Source organism: Engystomops pustulosus, chromosome 4, assembly GCF_040894005.1.
Source record: "Engystomops pustulosus chromosome 4, aEngPut4.maternal, whole genome shotgun sequence".
NCBI classification, from domain to species: domain Eukaryota; kingdom Metazoa; phylum Chordata; class Amphibia; order Anura; family Leptodactylidae; genus Engystomops; species Engystomops pustulosus.
The window spans coordinates 161,217,743-161,242,781 of NC_092414.1; the positions used below are offsets into that span (position 1 = coordinate 161,217,743).

Below are 25,039 nucleotides of genomic sequence, written 5' to 3' on the forward strand. Positions count from 1 at the left end.
CAGCAAGTGTCTTTTACAGTCCTGCTCATCGTTATTGGCGCCCAAGAACTTTAAGACCATATCTCCTGAAAAAAATGAATTGTGTGAAAGTTTTTTGTACAGAGCACTTAGTTTGTTCACTATAAAAGAATAAATGCTAAAGAATAATTTAAAATAAAAAACAAATGGAGGGAAAAATAGAAAAACCTAAGGCATTTTGGTTAGATTGCTTTTCTAAACGCAATCCAATCAAAACAGGCAGGGGCTTGGCCCGATCGCATATTAATTAAGGAGAACCACGTGTTTTACATTGTTTACATGAAAGGCGTATTTGATTGGTCCAAGCCCCTCGCTGTTCCGTTTTTGATTGCGTTTAGAAACTGGAACATGAGAAGTATGTATGTATTCAGCAAGTATGGAATCATAGTGTACCTTGTGACACAAATTAGCCAATCAATGGTGACTTCAGAGCTTTAAAATGCCACACTGTAGGCCCTGTTCCTTTGTCACCATGGTGAAGGATATCAGAATTGTTGTTATTACCAAACACAAGACTGCCAAAGGGTATAAGACCTTCTCCAAAACTTAAGAAGTTTGCCAAGCTTGGTAACCTCCCTGGACTTGGGGAGGGCGGGGGCCGGGTGAGAGTAAAATTGACAAGAGATGTCTCCAAAGGTTGGGGGGAATGGTGGAAAACATCAAATATTCAAAGACCTGAAGGCCAACCTGGAACTTTCTGGAGTCATGATTTCAACAAGTAGCAAACACCGCACATTAATCCAAGCAGAGCTTTATGCTGTTTCTGGAACTCTTTACTTCTACTACAGGTACAGTGTGCAGACATGGAATAAAATGCATTTCTGAAGTATTAAACACACTGGGCATGGAGCAAATGCTAGAAAAAGCTCTTAACTTGAAATTCAGCTATGAGTTTGTCTTAAAGCTTCTGCAACCTGTGAGACACTGAAGGGGTTAACTGTGGATGGGCGGTATGTTTCACCTAGGTTTTGCTATTATGCAAGGCCTTAGTGCTGAGGTTGGGTGTCCAGCACCTTGGACACAGGTGATGGGAGCAGCCCAATCAGTTTTTTTTTTAAACCGCTCAGCAGAGCTGGAAGTGTTGTCTCTCTCTGGAAGGAGGCTGAGAGGACACAGCCCTGACCTCTGTGCCTGGAGCAGCCAAGTGATTTTGTATAGTGGTGAGTTAGTGAACACCTGTATAGTTAGCACCCTGACGGGTAGGATTTTTGTTTATTTAATGCCTGAATGTAAAGGCTGTTTTATTTTGCTGCTACAGTAAACGCAGGCGAGACCTGTTTTGGACTGTACTTTGGTGTCACTGTCTTGAACTGCATCACAGCACCCCGCTACCACGGTCTCTACTGGGCCAAATCTCCCACATATGGTGCTTCGGATTGCGGGCAGTTCAAAAGACACACACCTGAAAGGCTCGCTACATCCTGCAACATTGCATGGCCTGGGTGAAAGCAGCAGGCAAATTGCAGGATAAAGCCAAGATGGAGGACTTTATTAAATACCTGCAAGAGGAGGCCAGAGCTAATCGGCAGCAGCAGCAGGAGGAGGCCAGAGCTACTCGGCTGCAGCAGCAGGAAGAGTCCCAGGCTAATCGACAGCTGCAGCAAGCCATGCTCCAGCAGCAGGAGGAGAGGTTCCGCCAGCAGCAGGAAGAGTACCGAGCCATGTTCCAGCTGATGATGGAAAAGTTTTCTGGCGTTATGGCAGCACCGCAAGCGACGACTACTGAGGGGTCCCATACTGGTTTGCAAGGGTACCCGGTTGTCCAGCATTCCGCACGGGCTGCAGTGCAGAAGGCTTTACAAAAGATGACGGCGACCGACGACGTGGAGGCTTATCTCACTGTGTTCGAGCGAGTAGCTGAGCTAGAGGAGTTACCAGCTGAGCAGTGGGCAGATGTCCTGGCGCCGTTCCTGACAGGCGAATCGCAGAAGGCCTACTACGACCTGAGTGAAATGGAGGCCCGTGAGTACCCCCAGCTAAAGGCGGAGATTCTGGCTCGTCTTGGGGTCACCGTTCAAGTTCGTTCCAGCCGGGTCCACCAGTGGGCATACTCAGAAAAACTACCCCCACGCTCCCAAATGCATGACCTGATCCATCTTGTCCGGAAGTGGCTACAACCCGAGGACTGCACCCCAGCACAGATGGTCGAGAGAGTGGTTCTTAACAAGTTCACCCGTTCTCTGCCCTCTCGGCTCCAGCGGTGGGTTGGACAGGCCGGTCCCACAAATGCTGAGGAGCTCGTGTCCCTAGTAGAGAGATATCGGGCTACGGAGGATCTTCTACTTATCCCTCCCACACGAAGCAGTGCCAGTGACAAGGCCATTAAACCATCTGGTAAGACTGCTACTGCAGAAAAAGGGAAACAGGTCAGGTTGGGAGGGGGTACACTGGGGGGCTTGGATACACAGAAACCCAGTGAGGCTCGTGACAGAGGTCATAGCCGTATCCAGTGCTGGCGATGCCATGAAATGGGCCATATTGCTGCCAACTGTCCCCTGTCAGTGGAGCCAATGGACTGCAACCAGACCCGGCGAATGTCACTGTTTGCCCGGCCGGTTCTGGCTGCCGAGTCAGTCACGGATGCAGAACCCCAAGTGTGTATGGTCACAATCGGTGGTCACACAGTGGAAGCCTTGCTAGACTCAGGGAGTCTGGTTACCCTGGTGCGGGGAACTTTGGTTGATCCTGGACTGTACAGTGGGCGTAAAGTGGGAGTGTTATGTATACATGGGAACACTCGCGAATATCCCACTGCTGTCATCAACCTACATACCCCTTGTGGTACTATTACCCATGAAGTGGGGGTGGTGGGGACCCTGTTTCATGAGGCTATTATTGGCAGAGACTTACCGGTGTTTTGGGACCTCTGGAGACGAAGACCCACCTCAGGTGCTGTTGCAGATAATGGACGTCAGGTATGTCCGGCCTTGGCCCCTGAACCCTTTGAGGCCGATGTACCCACACCAGCAGTAGGGGTGACCCCATGTGATGAATTCTCTCCCCTAGAGGTCCTAGCTGGTGAGGTCGAGGGTCACGAGGAGGTGGCCGACATGCCGGACCTTGAGTTTTCCCGTGAGAATTTTGGGGCTGCACAGCTACAGGACCCTACCTTGTTTAAGGCACGGGAGAATGTTAAGGTGATAAATGGGGTACTCCAAATACCAGGGGCTGACAAAATATACCCCCGAATGGTGATTGTTGGGGAGCTGTTGTACAGGGTCGACCAGATACGGGGTGAGGAGGTTGAGCAACTTGTAGTACCCCAATCTCACCGTAGGCTGGTGCTAGAGTTGGCACACAAACATGTGCTGGGAGGGCACTTAGGTGCTGAGAAGACCCGAGAGAGGATCCTGCAGAGATTTTTCTGGCCCGGGGTGTGGGAGGAGGTAAACCGGTATTGTAGCTCCTGCCCTGAGTGTCAACTTACTGCCCCGGTGTCCCACTTCAGGAGTCCTTTGGTCCCGCTACCAATCATAGAGGTGCCATTTGAACGGATTGCAATGGATCTGGTTGGCCCCATAGTCAAATCCTCAAGGGGGCACCAATACATCCTGGTTATCCTGGACTACGCTACGCGGTATCCCGAGGCGATTCCATTAAGGAACACCTCCTCCAAAAATATTGCTAGGGAGCTGTTCCAGGTATTCTCACACACAGGCCTCCCCAAGGAAATCTTGACTGACCAGGGTACCCCATTCATGTCTAGGGTAATGAAGGAGATGTGTAAGTTACTGCAGGTTAAACAGCTCCGCACCTCTGTGTATCATCCTCAGACAGATGGCCTAGTCGAGAGGTTTAAGAAGACCTTGAAGGGGATGCTAAAGAGGGTGGTCAGCAAGGATGGGAAGGACTGGGATTGTTTGTTGCCCTATTTGATGTTTGCCATACGTGAAGTTCCCCAGTCCTCCACGGGTTTCTCACCCTTTGAGCTGTTATATGGCCGTTCCCCACGTGGGCTTTTGGATATAGCCAAGGAGACCTGGGAACAGGAGAGGACCCCCCACCGTAGTGTGATAGAACACGTCTCCCTTATGCAGGACCGCATAGCGGCGGTAATGCCACTTGTAAAGGAGCACATGACAAGGGCACAAGAGGCCCAGTCTAGGGTCTACAATAGGTCAGCCAGACTCAGGACCTTTGACCCTGGCGACAGAGTGCTAGTTCTGGTGCCCACCGTTGAGAGCAAGTTCTTGGCAAAATGGCAAGGACCATATGAGGTCATGGAGAAAGTGGGGGAGGTAACCTACAAGGTATCTCAGCCGGGGAGGAGGAAACCCGAACAGATATACCACGTGAACCTCCTAAAGCCATGGAGGGAAAGAGAGTCCCTGATAGCCGTGGGAGTAGAAAAAGCGTCTGTCACCAAGAAGGTGACACCGGAGGTAGGTGTACCCGATGCCAAGGTGCCTGAAGTACGGATCCCGGAGTCCCTCTCCAGGGCCCAGATTCAGGAAGCGAAGGAGTTTGTGCTCCGAAATGTGGATGTGTTCTCTAAGTTACCGGGATGTACTTCAGTCATCGAGCATGACATCGTAACCGAACCCCACATCCGGGTACACCAAAAACCCTACCGGGTCCCTGAAGCGCGCCGGAAAGCCATTTCCGAAGAAGTCAGGCAGATGTTAGACCTGGGGGTTATCGAGGAGTCTAAAAGTGACTGGTCGAGTCCTATTGTGTTGATTCCCAAACCTGATGGTTCCCTACGGTTCTGCAATGACTTTAGGAAGTTGAACGAGGTGTCCAAGTTTGATTCTTATCCCATGCCCAGGGTTGACGAGTTGATAGAACGACTTGGACAGGCTAGGTTCTTCTCCACCCTTGACCTGACGAAAGGGTATTGGCAGGTACCCCTTACTGACAGGGCCAAAGAGAAGACCGCTTTTGTTACCCCTGATGGGCTTTTTCAGTACGTGGTACTCCCCTTTGGGCTACATGGGGCTCCCGCCACATTCCAGAGGTTAATGGATCTTGTGCTAAAACCTCACCGGAGATATGCCTCGGCCTACCTGGATGACATCATAGTCTATAGTAACGATTGGGAGAGTCACCTGGCCAAGGTGCAAGCAGTGGTAGACTCCCTGAGGGCAGCAGGGTTGACAGCGAACCCCCAAAAATGTGCACTGGGTCTGGAAGAGGCCCGTTACCTGGGGTACCGTATTGGGCAAGGTGTCATCAAACCCCAAGTAAATAAAGTTGAAGCGATCCAGCAGTGGCCACAACCTATGAGCAAGAAGCAAGTGAGGGCTTTCCTAGGCATAGTGGGCTATTATCGCCGATTTATCCCCGATTTTGCTACCATAGCGGCACCCTTGACTGACCTGACAAAGGGTAGCAGGGCGGTGATGGTAAAGTGGAGTGAAGAGGCTGAGGGGGCGTTTCAGCGACTTAAGACGGGTTTGTGCGAGGGACCGGTACTGATCACCCCTAACTTCACCAAGACCTTTATTGTGCAGACTGACGCTTCTGACGTGGGCTTAGGGGCTGTCCTGTCCCAAGTAGTGGAGGGCGAGGAACATCCCGTGACATTCCTGAGCCGCAAGCTCACACCCCCTGAGAAGAACTATAGCATAGTTGAGAGGGAGTGCTTGGCGATAAAATGGGCTCTGGAATCCCTGAGGTATTACTTGATAGGGCGACAGTTTACGCTAGTAACCGATCACTCTCCCCTCACCTGGATGAGTCAGGCCAAAGAGAGGAACGCCAGGGTCACAAGGTGGTTCCTAATGTTGCAGAATTTCAAATTCACGGTGGAACATCGAGCAGGAAAGCTGCATGGGAATGCCGATGCCCTGTCTCGTACCCACTGTCTGATGGCCAAAAGTGTTCGCCCCCACAGGGTCAAACAGAGGGGGAGGGTATGTGAGACACTGAAGGGGTTAACTGTGGATGGGCGGTATGTTTCACTTAGGTTTTGCTATTATGCAAGGCCTTAGTGCTGAGGTTGGGTGTCCAGCACCTTGGACACAGGTGATGGGAGCAGCCCAATCAGTTTTTTTTTTAAACCGCTCAGCAGAGCTGGAAGTGTTGTCTCTCTCTGGAAGGAGGCTGAGAGGACACAGCCCTGACCTCTGTGCCTGGAGCAGCCAAGTGATTTTGTATAGTGGTGAGTTAGTGAACACCTGTATAGTTAGCACCCTGACGGGTAGGATTTTTGTTTATTTAATGCCTGAATGTAAAGGCTGTTTTATTTTGCTGCTACAATAAACGCAGGCGAGACCTGTTTTGGACTGTACTTTGGTGTCACTGTCTTGAACTGCATCACAGCACCCCGCTACCACGGTCTCTACTGGGCCAAATCTCCCACAAACCCTAAACAAATAAACCCCATATGGAGTTCCTGTTGCAGCATTAAAAACTGTGGATGAAACCTGCAACATTCATTGGAATGTTTTCAGTGAAAAACCTGCAGATTAGCCTGGTAACGAGTCTGCAGAGGCTAACCTACTGGGGCTACTCTATTTTTCAAGTGCCTAAAGTTTACAACTCCTTCTGTCCTCCTCAAAAGAGTAGTGAGTAGGTCCTGCTTGCAGTTCTCTACAACCAGTGTCCATGAGTGCTGCAAGGCATGGATGAACTGAGGATGCCAAAAGGTTACCGTATTTTTTGGACTATAAGGCGCACAAAAAGTCCTTTGATTTTCTCAGCAATCAAAGGTGCGCCTTATAGTCCAGTGCGCCTTATATATGAACCATACTTACAGACAACAGCTGCCTTGAACTGAGCACAGGTCTGCCAACTACTGGTCATTCATCCTTATAATCTGGTGTGTTTTAGCAGGCATTAATTGATGGTGCGGCTTATAATCCGGTGCGCCTTATAGTCTGAAAAATACGGTAAACTAATGGCCCCGACAGCCAGATTCCTGTTTAGACAGAAAGGGATGCCATTATCCAGCAGAGGGAATTTATTTTCCTGATACACCAGGAAACCTATCCATTTGTAGAAGCCCATATCCCATTTATTCTTGTTTTTAAACTTTGTGGGACTGATACAACTTTGGCTTTTAAATAAATTATATTATCTGTTGTCATTTCATGCCATAATTCCAGAGTCTGCAGGTTTTTACATCTGAGGTGATATCCATATTTCTCTGGGACTGAGGGTTAAATGCTATAAATATAGAGGATAGTGCAGACATCTGGGCGCGCTGTACCTGCAGGCGGTGTGATATGTGATGAGCTGTGATTTCTTCAGAGGGATGAAAATGCCGCTAAGTGTGTGGATGCTTTTATCAGGCAGCTATATGAACTGGCAGAAAACTCATTCTGGCCTTTAAAGGCAGAGCACGGATGTCATAAACAGGCGCCAAGTTATCCCAAAAGATCCAGATGCTGAACAGTTTTAACTCTGAGCACAGGATTGCAGAAGAGTTACTGGGAAGATCTGATCAAAGAAATCACAACATAGTGGAATCCACAGATATGGGAAGCTGATTTCTGATAGCAGTATTGTTTCTGTTGAGTCAAACAATTCATTAAACCTAAATGAAGAAAATTTTAAAGGAAACTTATCAGAAGTTGACACTTCTCTACCAAAACTGTTTCTAAATACATATTGACCCAATTGTTGCACTTCTGCAAAAAAAAAAAAAATTAAAATTAAAGGAAATTAACCAAAATACCTCCGCCCCTCATCATTTTGATCCTGGTGCTGTCGTTTGCTCTTGATATGCCGGGAGCACCTAGAAAAGAAAGGTATAATTAGCAGTATGGGGACAAGATGTCCTGCGCTAATTATGCACACCCCCCCCCACCACATGGGACCCCGTAGACACAGTAGTCACCTGTGCTTTATGGTGTGAAGCAGCTGTATAAAGAATAGAAAGGCTGGTGTACACAGCATATAGTATATATTACCTTCAACCTATGTATTATGATAGAAAAGTCTGTGTATACACTGGCATTTCTATGGTGAATAGCTCCTATAGAAGCAATAAGGGAGATTTATTATCAGTCTCTTGAGCAAAACTGTTACTTGTCTCAGCTGTCATTTTCCCACAGTGAGTTGTAAAATTAAAGCTGAGCTCCATGGCCAACTAGAACAGTTTTACCTCAGAAACTTGATGATAAGTCCCCCCCAATGTGTGTATCTTGTCTTTATACTTCTAAGTGGTTACATACACCCATTTAAGACCGACCATAAATCAGCTTTATTGAATGTGTTTATGTAACCACCAGTAGAACACAGTTAAGGCTACATGCACGCTACCGTCGGCGTCCCCAGGTAATTCCTTTTATTTTATATAGCGCACACAGATTATGCATCACTACACAGAGGTTGCCAGATCAGTCCCTGTACCCATGGGGCTCACAATCTAATCCACTTACCAGTATGTTTTGGAGTGTGCGTGGAAATCGGAAGACCCAGAGGAAATGCACGCAAATAGAGAGAACATACAAACTCTTTGCAGGTGTTGATCTGGATAGGACTTGAACCCAGCGCTGCAGAAGAGGGGAGTGGTGCGCTCCTCACTCCTCCCCACTACATAGAAAGCAGAGAGATCCCGCAAAAGATATAGGACATGTTCGATCCTTTGCAGAGCGGCCACCCGGTCAGGTCAGATTGCGTTGAGACAAAGTGTGTTCACTGCACCATGTCCTGGTGCCATACATCTCTTAAAACAATAAAAAAGATGAGTTGCACTCTAATTCCAGTTTAAGAGCTACCAACAGCCAAGGACCGACCCACAGTCCACACAATTAGACAAATAAAAGTTACTCTGACCGGAGCTCTTTAGTCTTTTTCTTTGTCTTTATGTATAACTTCACCAGTTTCTTTCTCCTCCAATGGCAAAAGTCATTCAAATGTGCTCGCACAATAAAAGATCCTCCGATGAGAATAAGCCACTATTCAGACATCACCACTACGTTTTCTCCTCCTCCGTTCTCACTCCTTGTGGCGGGTTGCTGGAAAACATCGATAGCGTAGTATGTTATAGATAGTCACGGTTTATTCCATATAAAATATAGTCACAAACACAAATGTAAAAATATGCATATAGAAGTAATAGTTAGGATGCCAGGCTCGCATGTCCTAGCCATACACCTCTATTGTGTGCATGTAGCCTAAGAGATGCACACTGAGCCATGTGACTGCTTCTCTGACAGACTTCTCTACAGAGACAACAAAATAGCCTTAAGTGAGCGTGAAAAAAAGCGAAACCTAGCTAAAATTTTCATGAAAATCTATTAATTAGATAGATTAGTTCTTGGTCACAATTGTTTCAATGCATTTTCATGCAGAGCCTTTTCATGACTGGACAGTGTGGGTACACAAGGTGTCCATTGGCTTATTACATCATAGATATTTTTTACTGGGAAGGTGGGAACAAAAACACAGACACACAAAACCTTTGCTTCAATGATATCCATGAATGTCTGAATAATATTTACAACCAGATCAGCTCAGATCACGGAGCAATCTGTCTGCTATTCTACACCCCACTCCCGCAGCATCTATTTTGTGCGTGGGTTTAACCCCTTCGCGCTCCGCGGCGGATATATCCGCCACGGAGCGCAGTGACTTAGCGCTCAGTGGCGGATATATCCGCCACGGCTCCTATGCCGGCTCGGCTCTGGATCAGAGCCGAACCGGCATCGGGAAACACGGGGTGCCGGCTGTAACTAATAGCCGGCACCCCAGTGTAACACCCGCGATCGGAGTTGTCTCCGATCGCGGGTGCTTAACCCGTTAGATGCCGCGGTCAGCGCGACCGCGGCATCTAACAAGTATCTGGGGGGTCTTTCCCCCACGATCGGCCCCCCCGAACCGTTTTCGGGGGGCGCCGATCGTTGCTATAGTAACTCTGGGGTCCGATCTGGACCCCAGAGTTACTAGCAAGAATTGCCAGTAAGATGGCGTCTGTGACGTCATCTTACTGGCAAAGTGCCAGCCTATGCAAGTGCATAGGCTGACACTGATAATACTCTGCAATACATGAGTATTGCAGAATATTATCATGAAGAAGCAATCAGAGGATTGCTTGTTCATATCCCATGGTATAAAAGTGAAAAAGTAAAAAAAAAAGTTATTCAATAAAAAAATAAAGTCATAAATCACTAAAAATGCCCCAAACCCCCAAAACATATAAAGAGACATATAACTCAAAAAAAAAGTCTAAATCATAACACAAACCCCACATATATAGTATCACCGCGTCCGTAACAACCCGTAGAATAAAAGTAAATCATTATTGAACCCCCACGATAAACGCCGTAAAAAAAAACTGTTATAAACCCTCCAAAAATTATGATTTTTACCTTTTCAATCCCACAAAAAATGATATAAAATGCGACCAAAAAACCATATGTACTCAGACATGATACTGGTGCAAAGTACAACATGTCCCGCAAAAAATAAGCCATCAACCAGCTCCGTAGCCAAAAACGTAACAAAGTTATGCCACTTGGAAGATGGCAATACAAAAATTATAGATTTTTCCCCACATTAGGGTTTTGTTTGACAAATTTAGTAAAACGTAAGAAAATATATTCATGTCTGGTATCCCCGTAATCGTATCAACCCATAGAATAAAGATAACATGACTATTAGTCTATACGGTGAACACCAAAAAAAAAAAAGTCAAAAATCCAGTACAGAATTGATGCTTTTCTACTCCTGCCCTCAAAAAAAGTTCCTAAATTTTCAACAATAGGTGATACCAACCCCAAAATGGTAACAATGGAAAAAGCATCTCATCCCGCAAAAAAAATGCCGTCACATGGCCCCAATAACGAAAAAGCGAAAATTTTATAGCCTTCAAAAGGGGCCAATGAGGAAACTAAAATCCTGGCAGCTGCAGCGCCCTCCTTCCCTTCTGCGCCTCGCTGTGCCCCCATAAAACAAGTAACGGCCACATGTGGGGGGTCTTTGTACTCAGGAGAAATTGCAGAACAAATTGTATGGTGGGTTTTCTCTTTTTATATTTTGGAAATGTGTAAATTTTGGTGCTAAATGAACGTATAAGGGAACAATATGACCATTCTAAATTTCACCTCCATTTTGATTCAATTACTATGAAGATCTCAAGGGGTTAACAATCTTCGTAAAAGCTGTTTCTGATAGCTTGAGGGGTGCAGATTTGAAAATGGGTTGGTTATATAGGGGGTTTTGATGCTAAATATGTAAAATTTCATTCAAAACTGTATTTATCCCCAAAATAGTCAATTCTGAAAATCCGGAAAAGCGCTATTCTATTTGCAAGCCGCGTGACGTCAAAATAAATTATCCAGACATTTCAGAAATTATGAAAATGTAAAGTAGACAAATGGGAAATGTTATTCAGCAACTTATTTAGGTGGTAAATCTATCTGCCTGAAAACGTGATGATTTAGAATTTCGAAAATGGCAAATTTTTCAAAAAATTCATCACATTTTCTTTTTTTTGTAAATAAACGCAAAACTTATCTGCCAAAATTTACCACTAAAATGAAGTACAACATGTGGGGAAAAAACAATCTCAGAATCGTTTTGATAAGTAACAGTGTTCAAAAGTTATAACCATATAAAGCGAAGCAAGTCAGAATCCAAAAAATCGGGCTGAGCCTTAAGCTGTAAAATGGCTGCGTCCTTAAGGGGTTAAGGCTGACCTCCATCTCGCTCCAGCAGTGTTTTCTCCGGTGTGGTGTTTTTATCGTGAGGTTTGCAGTTTCCTTAAGTGGCTCTCTTAATCCACTCTGACTTCAGTTCCCCCTCACAAAACAAAGCCGTTGGCTTCTGTGGTGAATATATAAACCAGGGCTACTTAATACCTGCTAAGTACTATTCACCGCAGTCACGTCCGCGCCAGCTTGATCCACTTCCAATTGCTTGTTGGCTGTCTCTGTGCTATTTATTTATAACAGCTTTTATGTGAGACATTATGTATACACATTAGTGCAAATTAAAAACGGAAGTATCTGTACTTCGGAACAGAATATCGGCTGTAATAAGCGAGACCAATACAGTCCTGATCTGGGCAGTTCTTCTGTCTACTATTTCTAACATTTTGTACAATGAGATTGGTTTTGTGATAAAATTGTACACCACAGCGGTCCATTCTCCTTGTAAAGAAATGACAAGTCATGTAAAGTGGCTCCAGGATTTTATGGCACATGTATTCCTGGAAGCTGAGGAGATCTCAAGAACTTTAAAACATAGAGAAGCTCTTATGGGCAGCATGGTGTCTTAGTGGTTAGCATTACAGCCTTGCAGTGCTGGGGACCTGGGTTCAAGTCCCAGGGTCAACATCTGCAAAGAGATTGTATGTTCTCTCCGTGTTTGTGTGGGGGTCCTTCGGTTTCCTCCCACACTCCATAACATACTGGTAGGTTGATTAGATTGTGAGCTCCATTGGGGACAGGGACTATTCAGGCAAGCTCTGTGCAGCGCTGCGTAATCTGTGTGCGCTACATAAATTAAGAATTATTATTATTACTTCCAACCTACTTCAACTTTTAGCAAATTTAGCAGATATTGGTAGTCCAGAGTGTGTGCATGAGGCCTCACTTTTCTATAACAGTTTCCCCTCTCTGAAGTCTCCATGTCTAAAGTACTATTGTCTCTAAAATTCTGGATGAAGACCTAACTGCTATGACTCCCCCCCCCTGCATAGGGTTTTTTGTTCAGTGAGGTTCTGGCAGTGTTGCTAGCAAGACAGAATTCAGCAAAGATTTCAGTGTGCAAGGAGGGAATGGAGTACGAGGGGAAAGGAATTGGATAATGGCCAAGAAGGGGGGAGGATGAAACTTGATGGCACTGTGTGGAGACATAAGTAAAAGGGAAGAAGCTTGGAAGGGGCTCTGTAGCACTTTAGGTATGCAACAAAAAAATAAATCATGGTAATTGAGTTATCATTTTACTAATATCCACTTCTACTAGTTTGCTGAGATTACTTCTTAGCCTTACAATGCATACAATGTTCTGTTACTGAGCAACATAGGGACCCTGTGAGCAAGGACCCAAGAGTGTTTGTTTTGGACAAAGAAATGGGCTATGCAGAGCCTAGTTAAAAAGAGCTTCATCCTGAATGGGTTGTGTAGGAGCTGCTATGGCTCCTGCTTTGGTAGTTACACCTGTTTGGAGCTAAATACCAAAAGCTGTTAATGCATGTACAGGCAGTTAAGTGGAATTTGTATGCAAGTTGGAACTGTTGGAAAAATTTTTGTATTAACATTGAAGCTAAATTGCAGACACCTGTGATAGCTCATACAGCCGATCATTGTAGCATGGGACTTAAATACAGTAAATTGCCAACATCCAGAGGTCCGTTTGTAGCTAGGGGTCATCTTTAAGTCGGGTGTTCTTAAGTAAGGTACTGTCTGTATGGTAACATGATTGAAAATGTGATGTGAAAGAAGCTAAAAGCAACATTATGTTATATCATGTTTGGCCAATGAGGATACTCAAAAGGACATGTTCTTAAACTTGGCCAGTTGAACAGGGGCTTAAAGTTATATTTGTCATAACCTGAGCATATTCTATGACACACCATGTGAATATTGCTTAAAGAAAAGGTGTGTTGAAAGAGAAATATTGAACAATGTACCCCTCAGTACCTCTATTTTATGCTCCCACCTTCCATTGCTTCAGGGGCCCAGGAGGTTCCCTTAGCATAGCATTTGGAAAATAAGAACAATATGATCAATTGAATTTTCCTTTGGGCTAGTCTTCATAAATCTCCACCAGTAAGAAAAGAAATTGTTTATGTGAGTGTAAAAGTGGATGCAATTAAAAAAAAGAAGAAATTCATACAAAAAAGTGTGTGCAAAGTCATTCAACTTCTTGTGTGTACTACTTTCCGGCTTTGTTTGCGGAGGTAGAAAAAACCTTCCCACTCCGGTATATATTGAACTATATATTGATTACAAATCCCAATTTTCATGGCCATGTTCTTCTTTTTCCAGGTGAAATGCCGCAACTGGTAAAAGGAATGAAGCTCCTAAATCAGGCCGATCCCTGTGTTGAAGTGTTGATCCAGGAGACGGGAGAGCACGTCCTTATTACGGCAGGAGAGGTTCACTTGCAGCGCTGTTTGGATGACTTAAGAGAAAGGTTGGGATAACAATATATTTTTTTCCTGTAAACATTTTGGAGGCGGCCTTGTCCAGACACTGATTTATGCCTGTATAACTTTGCTAGAGGTTCTCATCCAAAAATCTTTCACCGTCCCCTGGACCCTAAGTACATTTATTAATGACTATAAAATGATGTGCTGCTGGCGAGGGCCGCCTCCTCTCTGGCCTTGCATTCATCCTGAGCACTATTTGGCAGACTAGCTCTCATTACTTGTCACTTGAGCGCGATCACTTCATTTATAGCTCTATACTCTGTCTGCAATGGCTTTTCCAATTAAAAAGCAATGTAGCCCTAATGAATGTGCGTATTTATTTATATGCATATCTAATGCTACCATGTCATGCAGATGGCATTTCCTAATCTGTGAGAGAGAAAGTAGACAAGGACAAACCTGGGATAAAGTCACTTTTTTCATGTTTCATATTTTCAGGGTGACTATCATCAGTAAAGCAATGTAATTTAAAGGATTTGTCTAACTCAGTTACTGTTTGTTTTTTTAATCAAACCATTTTTATCGAAGTTTTTTAACATTTTTCTTGTACATACAAAAAATAGATGACCACACGAGTAGCAAAACATATAACAAAATTTGTACATTACGGTAAAAATTACAGTTACAGTCTAAAAATGTAGCTTTTTTACGAAGACCAGTCTGTACAACCATAGGAATTGAACCTAGAATGCAAGGGCTATATTATAATACATAACGTTACCACCCTGATGTCAAGCCAGAGAACATGGTGTGCATACAACATGTCTGCTATTAGACCCCCTGAACCACCAGTTGGTAATGGTGGCTTCCACACAGATCCATATGAGCCCTACTCATGAGCCCTGCTGTTTCTAACCACCGCCCCCACAGCTTTTCAAAAATGTTTTTTTTTTTTTTTTATTCTATCTGATAATAACATTTAACTTTATTAAAATCCTGCACAGTGGGTGTCAAGGTCTGAATCCATAGGGCTGCAATAGCATTGCATGCCAAGTAAAGTAGCTTTTGTATACGCAACAAAGTAACCACCTCTTTGGCATCCGCTTCTACAATACCCGGTAGGCAGACCTTCGGGTCCGGTTCAAGGTCCAGCGAAAGTACTTTGCTTATCAGGTGCAGTCACGTTTCTGAAACTCCCCTAACTCTCTGCAATAACATATCATATGCAGCATCCGGAACTGAACACTTAGGACAACAAAAGTAAGGGCGAATCCTTATTCTATGGAGTAGACTAGGCGTCTTATATACCCTGGGCAGAAAATGAATTTGGGATAACCGTTGGGCTTCCGACAGGGACTCTCTAATGGAAAGGGGGTATTCGTTCAAATAATAGGTTGTCGTAAATAGTAGAAATAATGCCTCTATTCAGACCCCCTCCAACGGCAAGACACAATGGCTGCTGTTTTGGGTTTTTACTGTGGTTGTTGTGTGAAGTTTTTCTGATAAACTGATTTACTTACAGCATAAGGCCTCTTGCACATGAACGTATGCTTGCCCGGGCTACAGCCGGGTGCAGGAGAGGGGGCGCTTCCCGCTCCATTGAAAACCGGGCGGCTGGCACATTAAATAGGGCATGTCCTATATTCTTTCGTGCAGAAACCCAGCTCCATCACGGCTCGGTGAGGCAGTAAATGCTCACCTACACCTTGACTGGTTTTCATAGACATTGCAAAATGTGCAGCCATACCAATGGCCCACTATACGTTCGGCTGCATGTATCACATAAATAGCAATCACATAATTGTGTTGTTTAACAAAATAACGTTTTATCTAAAAAAAAAATTTTTGAATAAAATAATAATAATAAAAAATGTAAGAAAATATGCCAACCATTTAATTCCCTCACAACCAGTCAATAAAAAATACATAGACTGGAGAAGGCAAATGGTTATGAATGTGCACAAATAGTACATAATCTAAAATAAAATGAAAACCAAATCCTAAACAGCATAGATGTTGCAGAATGCAGATGTGACATATGTTTGTACATTTATCACAGATTTTAGCACAGTAAAATAGTGTGACAATATACATTTTCTAAATCAAGGCAGAGCAGATCCATGTGTATTGTAGCTGATTCTCTCATAGATAACATATTATGCCGGAAATGATTGTCCCTTGTGACAGAACAGCCGCTGTTCTGCTCCTTTTTCCATGGACTGGGTCACCATATGTCTCTCTCTAACTTGTTAAAGCGGTGAAGGTCCCTAGCCAGCATATATACCGTATATACATGAGTTTAAGCCAAGTTTTTCAGCACAATATTTGTGCTGAAAAAGCCCCACTGTTCTTATACTTAGGTGTATGAAAAAAATAAAATTGGACTTGCATCCGGTACTCACCCCCAGCGTCCGTTTCACCCCCGGCTCATTTTCTCCCCAAATCTTCCGACTTCCAGAGGCAATTCTGGACATTATTTTTAAAGGGGGAAGTGCTGGACATTTCTGTAAAGGAGGGAAATGCCAACATTTCTCTAAACGGATTCAATGCCCGACATTTCTGTAGAGTAGGGCTCTGGACATCTCTTTTTAAAGAGGGGCTCTGCTGGACATTGATGAGGGGAGGCTGCTACTGGACATTTTATTAAAGAGATGTTGCTGCATTTTTCACCCTAGGCTTATATGCAAGACAATAAGTTTTCCCAGTTTTTGTGTTGCAAAAATAGGTACCAAGGCTTATACTCGGCCGGCTTATAATCAAGTACTTTTTAAAAACATTTTTAGAAATATACATATTAAATTTTAACTTTTGTTCTATTATTACATTAACTTTTAATTAATTTTAAAAAATTAATTACTGTACAGCTATATTACTAGAAGTACTGTATATTAATAGAATTACAATAATTGACAATTGTTCATTCATTTTCTCTTCACCTGCCATCCCTTCAAATAGTTGTTTGATTGTAAAGACTTGAAGAACTGAAATACAGTATTTTATGTTGTGCTGGAGTTAAATGTTTCCGTGTCTGCAAGGAAAAGATCCAGACCTTTCCATTTTATGTCATGTTTCCCCTGCCTCCAGATAAGTTTAGTGTTTGGGAGGAGAAGACCACATGTACATAGAGTGATGATGTAACGGCTTCCTAATACTTCCTTACCAGCCACATCTGGGGATCTATAATAACGCCCTCACGTCTATTGGAGACATTTGGCAAAAGGGGACATTTTTGCGTTACCATCTTTCCCACAGATGTCCTTTCACCCCTTCAGTCACCTTTCTATAGTTTTGTGTCACTTTAAAGTTTTCATTCATAGAAATAACATTTACTGATGGTTAGTAACTACTGCATTGTGCTTCCCATTTCAGACATTTCATTACCTGTCTGTTATGTTATGTGAGCCTGCAGTCTTGGTTTTACCGTCATTCAAGTACCACATTATATATTCCTAACAGGTAGTGCACTCCGTATAGTCATACCCCTCATTGACTGTCTACATCTGCAGTCCATACTTGTGCTAGAATAGAGATCTTTAATAATACCTCCTGCTCTTATTGCCTTCCTTATATTGATTCATGTCGATGACTAGAGATGAAAATTCACATATATCAGTCACATTGGGTTTTTAACCTCTTATCATTACAACTTGTAGTAAAAGTGATGCAGAGATGCATATATATAAGATCACAGTCTAAATTGATTTTAGTCAACAAAAAGCTTTGTGAGGGGCACTACTGGAAAGGTCAACACTCAATGCTTAGGCCAGTTTAGGGTGGAAAAAACACTTAACGAATGCATTTATGATTTTTATGATCTTTTTATTTTATTGTAACTTTTTATTTTATCTAACAATGTTTTGTGTCCAAATAGGTTTGCAAAAATTGAGGTGAGTGCATCTGCACCTATAATCCCATTCCGAGAAACCATAATCCGACCCCCTAAGGTTGACATGGTAAATGAAGAGATTGGAAAGCAGCAGAAAGTGGCCGTGATACACCAGGTTAAAGAGGAGCAAAGCAAGTTACCCGAAGGAGTCCAGATTGACCCAGATGGCCTAGTGACTCTAACAACTTCAAATAAGTTGGCCACACTGAGTGTGAGGGCCATGCCGCTCCCTGAAGAAGTCCCCCAACTTTTAGAGAAAAACAGTGACCTAATCAGAACATTGGAGCAGATCAACTTGGCTTTCAGTGAAGGTGGCAATGCAATGCAGGTCAAGGAGACGACAATCGAACGAATTCAGGAATTCAAAAGCCAACTCGAACAGCACTTACAAGGCAGAAGGTGGCGAGGTGTAGTCGATCAAATATGGTCCTTTGGTCCGAGACGTTATGGGCCCAATATCTTGGTAAATCGCATTGAAGGCTATGAAAGACCATCCATATGGCAGTGCCTTGATAAAGTCTACAGGGAGGGCAAATATCATAGTTTTGATAACAGCATTGTTAGTGGTTTCCAGCTTGTGACATTGGCTGGTCCCATGAGTGAAGAACCTCTTATGGGGGTTTGTTTCATTGTGGAAAGACTTGATATAAATAAATCTGTGGTGTTAGAAAGGCAAGAATCAGAAGAAAAAATTGTAAAGAGCGAAGAAGATCTACATGCAGCTGCCAAATCTATTGATAATTCTTCGAGCGAAGCCGCTGAAGCAAATGACAATCTACAGCACAGCCAGGAGAGCACAAAGGCTCAGGAGAAATCCAGCAAACGCAAAGGGGATTTCCTATTTACAGACTGTTACGGACCATTTTCCGGACAGTTAATTGCCACAATGAAGGAAGCTTGTCGTTATGCTTTCCAAGTAAAGCCCCAGAGGCTTATGGCTGCAATGTATACTTGTGAGATCATGGCTACAGCAGAAGTCTTAGGTAAGGAAATGTCTTTTCATGTTTACTCATACTGAACTGTACTGTATTTGTAGGTGTCTATCTATTACAATTTTATCATTCATAACGTTTGCTGTCATCTCCAATTCTCATATGTTCCCTTTAATTTAACTTTTGTTGAATTTTAAGAAATTTAAAGCAAACCTGTCACCGTGAAAATGTAGTCCAGGCCAAATCTGCAGACAGCATGTTATAGAGCAGGAGATGACGACTGATTTATAGTTTCTAAATTCTAATAAAATTTATTACCTTACATCTCTGCTTAATCTTGTCTTGGGATTACGGTGGCCAGTCCTATCTCTTTATGTACTGTAATACCTGGAAGACTGTCAATCACAGTTTAAGAACTCCCACTGGACTCCAAACTATAAAACTTTCCGCGATAGTAAGGTGGCATATAGTAGAGTTATAGAAAGGTGTTAGACTTGCAATCCTTATTCACCAATACGGTAAAAATTGCAGCTACATTTTCCTACAATTTTTTTTTTTTTTGACAATGGAAACTGTAGTCCATTTACTTTACTTGCTATTCAAAAATTTGCCCACTTCAAAAACTTTGTGAAACATTAAGCTGAGCATGATATAGAGAATTTAAAAATAACCATTGGATATACTGAAGTATAAGCTGACCCGAGTAAAAACCGAGGTATTTAATTTCAACACAAAAAGCTTGGAAAACCTATTGACTCGAGTATGTCTATGGAAATGCATTGGTCACAGCCTCCAGTGAGTATATAGCCAGCTTATGCCCCCTGTATATAGTCAGCCCCCTGCCCTCCAGTATAAAGCCAGCCCCATGTTCTCTGTATACAACCAGCCAGCCCTTGCCCCCCCCAGTATACCACCAGCCAGCCCTTGTCCCCCCAGTATACAGCCAGCCCATGCCCCCCAGTATACAGCCAGCCAGCCCATGTCACAATTAATCTGTCAAATTGATGTCAAAATTAATACTCATCTTTCCATGACCCCCCGCAGGTCCTGTTCTTGGTTGCTGTTGGCAGCCGGAGACAGGTCCTTGCACGCTAATTGCGCACATACCATGATGTCAGCCGCTAGCTGACTTCATAGTGTAAGCAAGCGGCTGACGTCATAGTGTGTGCATGGTCAGGAATTGTCTACGACCACCTACAGCAATCAAAAACAGGACCTGCGGGGCCTCAGAAAGGTGATTGTTACATTTATTTTGGTTATAGACTCAAGTATATGCTGGTATATGTGATCTAGCCTGACATGTCCTAGTTAGTATTTAGCACACATATAGGTGTTTCTTTAATATAATTTTTTTTAATCAGTCCAGAAAACCCCCCTTAACCTCTCTAAATGCATGCTTAAGTAAATGAATTCTTTATAAAATCTGGAAATATGAACATTAGCCTCATTGGTGATAAGGACTGATTTGGTGGAAGGCAACTAAGCCTTTTAAATACCATATAATGGGTAAATGATGCATCATTTTTACACACATAACTTGTTATGCAGAGACTCCTTCCTTCTTTCTTAAATCAACTTTTAAAATGATGCTATTCAGCCTTAGGGGCTCTCTATGATCTTTCTTTATGGTCTGTTATACTGGCAGGATGTACTCACTGCTGGGGAAGTGCTGAAGAAGCAGGGTGTCTGTAAAGCCAGATCACAGAGGGGCTAAGGTAGCCCCTCATACTCATTAGCATAATATTAAAAGTTGATTAGATTATAGATTTCCTTTAAAAAACTGATTAATTTGCAGCATCTCTAAGTCTGTCCTAAGATTTTACTCTACCATTTTCCTACGCCGTCCCTGCAGTTGCACAGAAATAAAGGGTCTTGCTAGATAAAAATGGCGGAAGAAACTTCCCCCTTTCTAAGCTAATTTTTGAAAAATGTTGCAAACTTGCTGGTCATTTGAGCCCAAAATGTTGCAAATACCCAATTATGTTACTTTTTGAACCCAGATTTCTAGATGCAAGGACAAGAATTTTCTAAAACTTTGTGTTGATGATGATCATAGAAAATATCTACATATATGCTCAGATCATTACAAAAGTTTCTGTGTTCATCTATTTTTATGGTTTGATGAAGTCCTACTTTGTGTCAGCGATACTATAACCTAAATATTTGGTTCTTTTGTATTAAATCAAATATTCAGAGATTATTACTATTATAACAATATTAAGTTATTTGATATTAATGTAGGAACAGAATGAGTTTCTGCCTCTAATATTAATTGAGTAAGAAGAAGATGTTTTGATGTTTCTCAAGAGTAAAAGAAAATCATTTTGAGGAATTTTTCAAGCCTCCAAATATATTTTTGCTTTAACACTGAGAACTTCAAGGCCCAAGGCAGATTTTTACAAATGTTTCTCATCATACTTCCTTTTAAATCTTTACTTCAGAAAGAAGACTATCCGCAAGGCTCTGGGCTATCTTCTAAGAGTTCATTTGTTGTATTGCAGACCTCAAAAGCACATGTCATTGACAAAGTCAAGTAAAAACCACTCATTCTATTTTCTGTAATTAATTCAGTGAGGAAATCTGGTCATCATAAGTGACTGAATTTATAGTAGACAAAGTCTTATAGAGGTTTTCTTATCAGATGGATTTTAGGCTTTATAGACTAATGGCTTCTAAATTTGCAACAGATTATATAACGACATGGCACTAATGAGGTCGCTGGGTATCTTGTGCCTGTCATCTTACAGTGGGGGGAAATAAGTATTTGATCCCAGGCAGATTTTGCTAGTTTTCCCACCTACAAAGACGTGAGAGGTCGGAAATTTTTATTGTAGGTACACATCAACTATGAGAGACACAATCTAAATTCTTAGTTTCCCACTGACCATCTGGATGATCCAGAGGATACCTTAGAGAAGGTCAGATGAGTCCAAAATAGAACTTGTTAGCATCAACTCAACTTGCTGGGTTTGGAAACGGGTGAGTATAACCATTCCAAACGTAAAGCATGGGGGGTGGAAACATCCTACTTTGGGTGTGGTTTTCTGCCAAAGCAACAGGACAACTGTTCTTCTTAAAGGGAAGATGAATGAGGCCAAGAATTTGGACAAATACCACCTCCTCTCAATAAGAGCATTGAAAATGGGTTGTGGTTGGGTCTTCCAGAATGAAAATGACCCAAAACACCCACTGCAACTAAGGGGCTGCTCTGTATGAAGCATTTCAAGATCCTGAAGTGGTCTATCTAATCTCCAGACCTGAACCCAGTCAGAAATCTTTGGATGAGCTGAAACCTAATGTTGCCCAGCGACGGAATCAAAACCTGAAAGTTCTGGAGAAGATCTTTATGGAGGACTGGGCCAAAATCCCTGCTGCAGATTGTGCAAACTTGGTAAAGAAATACAGGAAACATATGACCTCTGTAATTTGTTTCTGTTGCATATTCCGGTTTATTCCAGGTTTATTTCGTAAACCTAAATGATTTAGAAAAAAATAAGAAAAATATGCATATTCACTTTTGAATGGACAATACAATACCTTTGTGGCAGCAACAAGTATAAATTGGAAAAAGAAGCCTTTTGAGACGCGTTGTTTATAAGGAGACTAGGAACTTTATTTATCAACACCTTTTTCGTGTCATCATATTGATTTTAGTTAATCTGTTGTTGTGTCAGTGACCAAGGCTTGCTCTGCAGAGATATAACTCAGGGCATGTGGATCAATTACCATGTACATCTCCCTCACTCAGGAATAGGACAGCTGCTGTGTTTTCACTAAACACTATAAAATAACATTGCCATAAGCAGTTTGTGAAAGAAAGGACTCAAAAGAGTTTTTTTTCCATCAAATCTTTAGAAGTTTTCAAAGTCCCTTCAATAACTCGTAAGATGGTTTTCTTCCCAGAGAGAAATGTAGCAAGAGAGTATTTTCCAATAACAAAAGAAACTGGATCCTCCTTAGTGTCCACGGAAGTGATTGATCAGTGGATGCAAAGATTGTAATGTGATGAATCACAAGACTTCTTAAGGTTTACATGCTGATGTCTTAGAAACCTTCAAAGAGATTTAATAGTGGACACTTTACTATAAAAACATATTTCTTATTGAAGCCCGGATCAACGTCATATATTAAAGTCTTTTGAGTACTATAAGGATCTTGTTGATGAAGAACCCAGAACTAGGGTCTGTGAGTGCTCAGACTTTAAGAATATCCTCTTGGTGCTCATCATTGAGTACATGGTGCCAGACCCAAGACATTGATGTGTCCCATAATAAGAACATCGCTCTTAAGTCTTCAAACCTCTCATAAAATGTCAACTGCATCGTTCTTTGACTTGACAACTGTGACAATTTGCACTGAATTTCATTAACACTCACTTATAACTGGCCTGTCATGTTAGTGCAATCACTGTTTGGTGCCACTGGGATACGTAGATTACCATACAACTCCACAATTTAGGGGTAGTATGTATCTAACATAATAAGGCACAAACAAAAGTCCACCCAAAATGTCTCAGTGTTTGGCAGCATCATCGGGGTATTTGGACACTTTTCAGTGGCCGTGCCACAAATCACATGCTGTTGACTCTGATTGTAATTTGGAAGAAACCGAACCAAAAATGGGGAGTCTTCATATACACAACATTTTTTCTCACCAAATGTTGGTGATTATCCACAATACCCTCTAGTATCAAAGGGAACAAAGTGACCTATAAATATACTTTTGGAGTGTGGGATAGAACCAGAATAGCCAGCGGAAACCACACATACAGAAAATCTGGATGAAGATGTTCTCCTTGTTTCAGACTTAAATCCTGGACCCCAGTCTTGCAAGGCTGCAGTGCTAACCAATGTAGGACAACTACTCATGTCAAAGCATTGCGACCTGTTCAGAATTTGTTTATTTCGGTCATCATTGTGTGATTCACGCATCAATGACACACAGGCCACAAGCATTGACACATGTATCTGTGACTTGTGGCCCATAAGGGTTTGAGTCATGTGCATGAGGGCTTAAGTTCATAGAGACATATAATCAAAATATAGACTTCTATGGATCAACAAGGGGGAATAACTCCTATCATTTTACGTTTATACAATAGTTTTCTAGATTTAAGCAGGTTGGTCAGCTTTAAGAGAACTAATTATGTGCTTTGCAGTGTGAAGAGGCCCCCACCTCAGGAGTAGATGTCACTTCTCTCACAAGAAGAATCTGAGAAAATATGTCCCTATTAAAAAAAAAAAAGAAAAAAACTTTTTTAAAGTTTTAAGGGTGTCTTAATAGTAAAGTTATCCTGTGGAGGGCATGGTGCTGAGGAACAGAACTGAGGACGCTGGTGTCTTTAAATTGTACTTGCACTGCTAGAATGGTAAATCAAAAGCATGAACCCCTTTATTGTTGTCTGTCCTGGGGGTCTCACAGTATTTCTGAGTCCCAGGCCTAACACTTCCCCCAACTACTGATTATTTTGATCCTCTGGCTTATGTAAAGTTGTGGTCAATTTTACAGATAAAATTTGGTGGTATTGTGACCTCCATGCAGATCTTCTAAGCGTCCATTGCAACTTTTCTAAAGTTGTGAGAATTGCAGCAATGTTGTAATCGCTACAAATGATAGGTTTGTGTGGCTGTGAATCTATTCTTAAAGGAAACCTATCCCCAGGATGAATGATTATAAACCAAGCGCACTGACATGCTGGTGTGTGCCCCCTCTGGCAGGATCCGCTCTTCTTTTAGCTTCTTGTACTCTTGTTTTCACAAAAAAGGGCTTTACAATTATGCAAACTAACATCTATAAAACACAGAGCTCATTTGCATAATATTTAAACTAAAGAGCTGAAAGAAGAGCCGATCCAACATGTAAGTGTGCTTGGTTTTAGGGTTTTATGTGGTGGTGGTAGATTTTCTTTAAGGTCACATTTTATTGGATTAGAAATATTTCTAATTGAATATAACTTTAATATCTCTAATCTATATTTCTGAACATATGTCACATGGAGAGTATATTGAAGGTGAATACATGTTCCATAGTACAGTAGTTTCAGAGTAGATTCTTGGCTTATGACCTGTTACCTGAAACATAGTTGAGTTTGGAAGCTTTCATTCCTAGTCCATACTGTCTTGTAGCTAGTCCCTAAAGTAGTAAAATGCATGGTAAATCTGTTAAGAGCAGCACAGGGATAATTTGTTGCCTTGGGAGCATGTATTACAGATTGTA

General features: G+C 42.5%; 1 protein-coding gene across 4 annotated transcripts in view; it reads left to right on the top strand.

Moving 5' to 3' along the window:
• EFL1 (elongation factor like GTPase 1) overlaps positions 1-25,039 on the top strand; it is a 177,741-nt gene that overhangs the window by 134,806 nt on the left and 17,896 nt on the right. For all 4 annotated transcript variants that reach the window (XM_072148346.1, XM_072148347.1, XM_072148348.1 and 1 more), the window contains exons 17-18: positions 13,902-14,049; positions 17,877-18,874. In XM_072148346.1, coding sequence (XP_072004447.1) covers positions 13,902-14,049; positions 17,877-18,874 — 1,146 coding nt within the window. The remainder of the gene's footprint in view (positions 1-13,901; positions 14,050-17,876; positions 18,875-25,039) is intronic.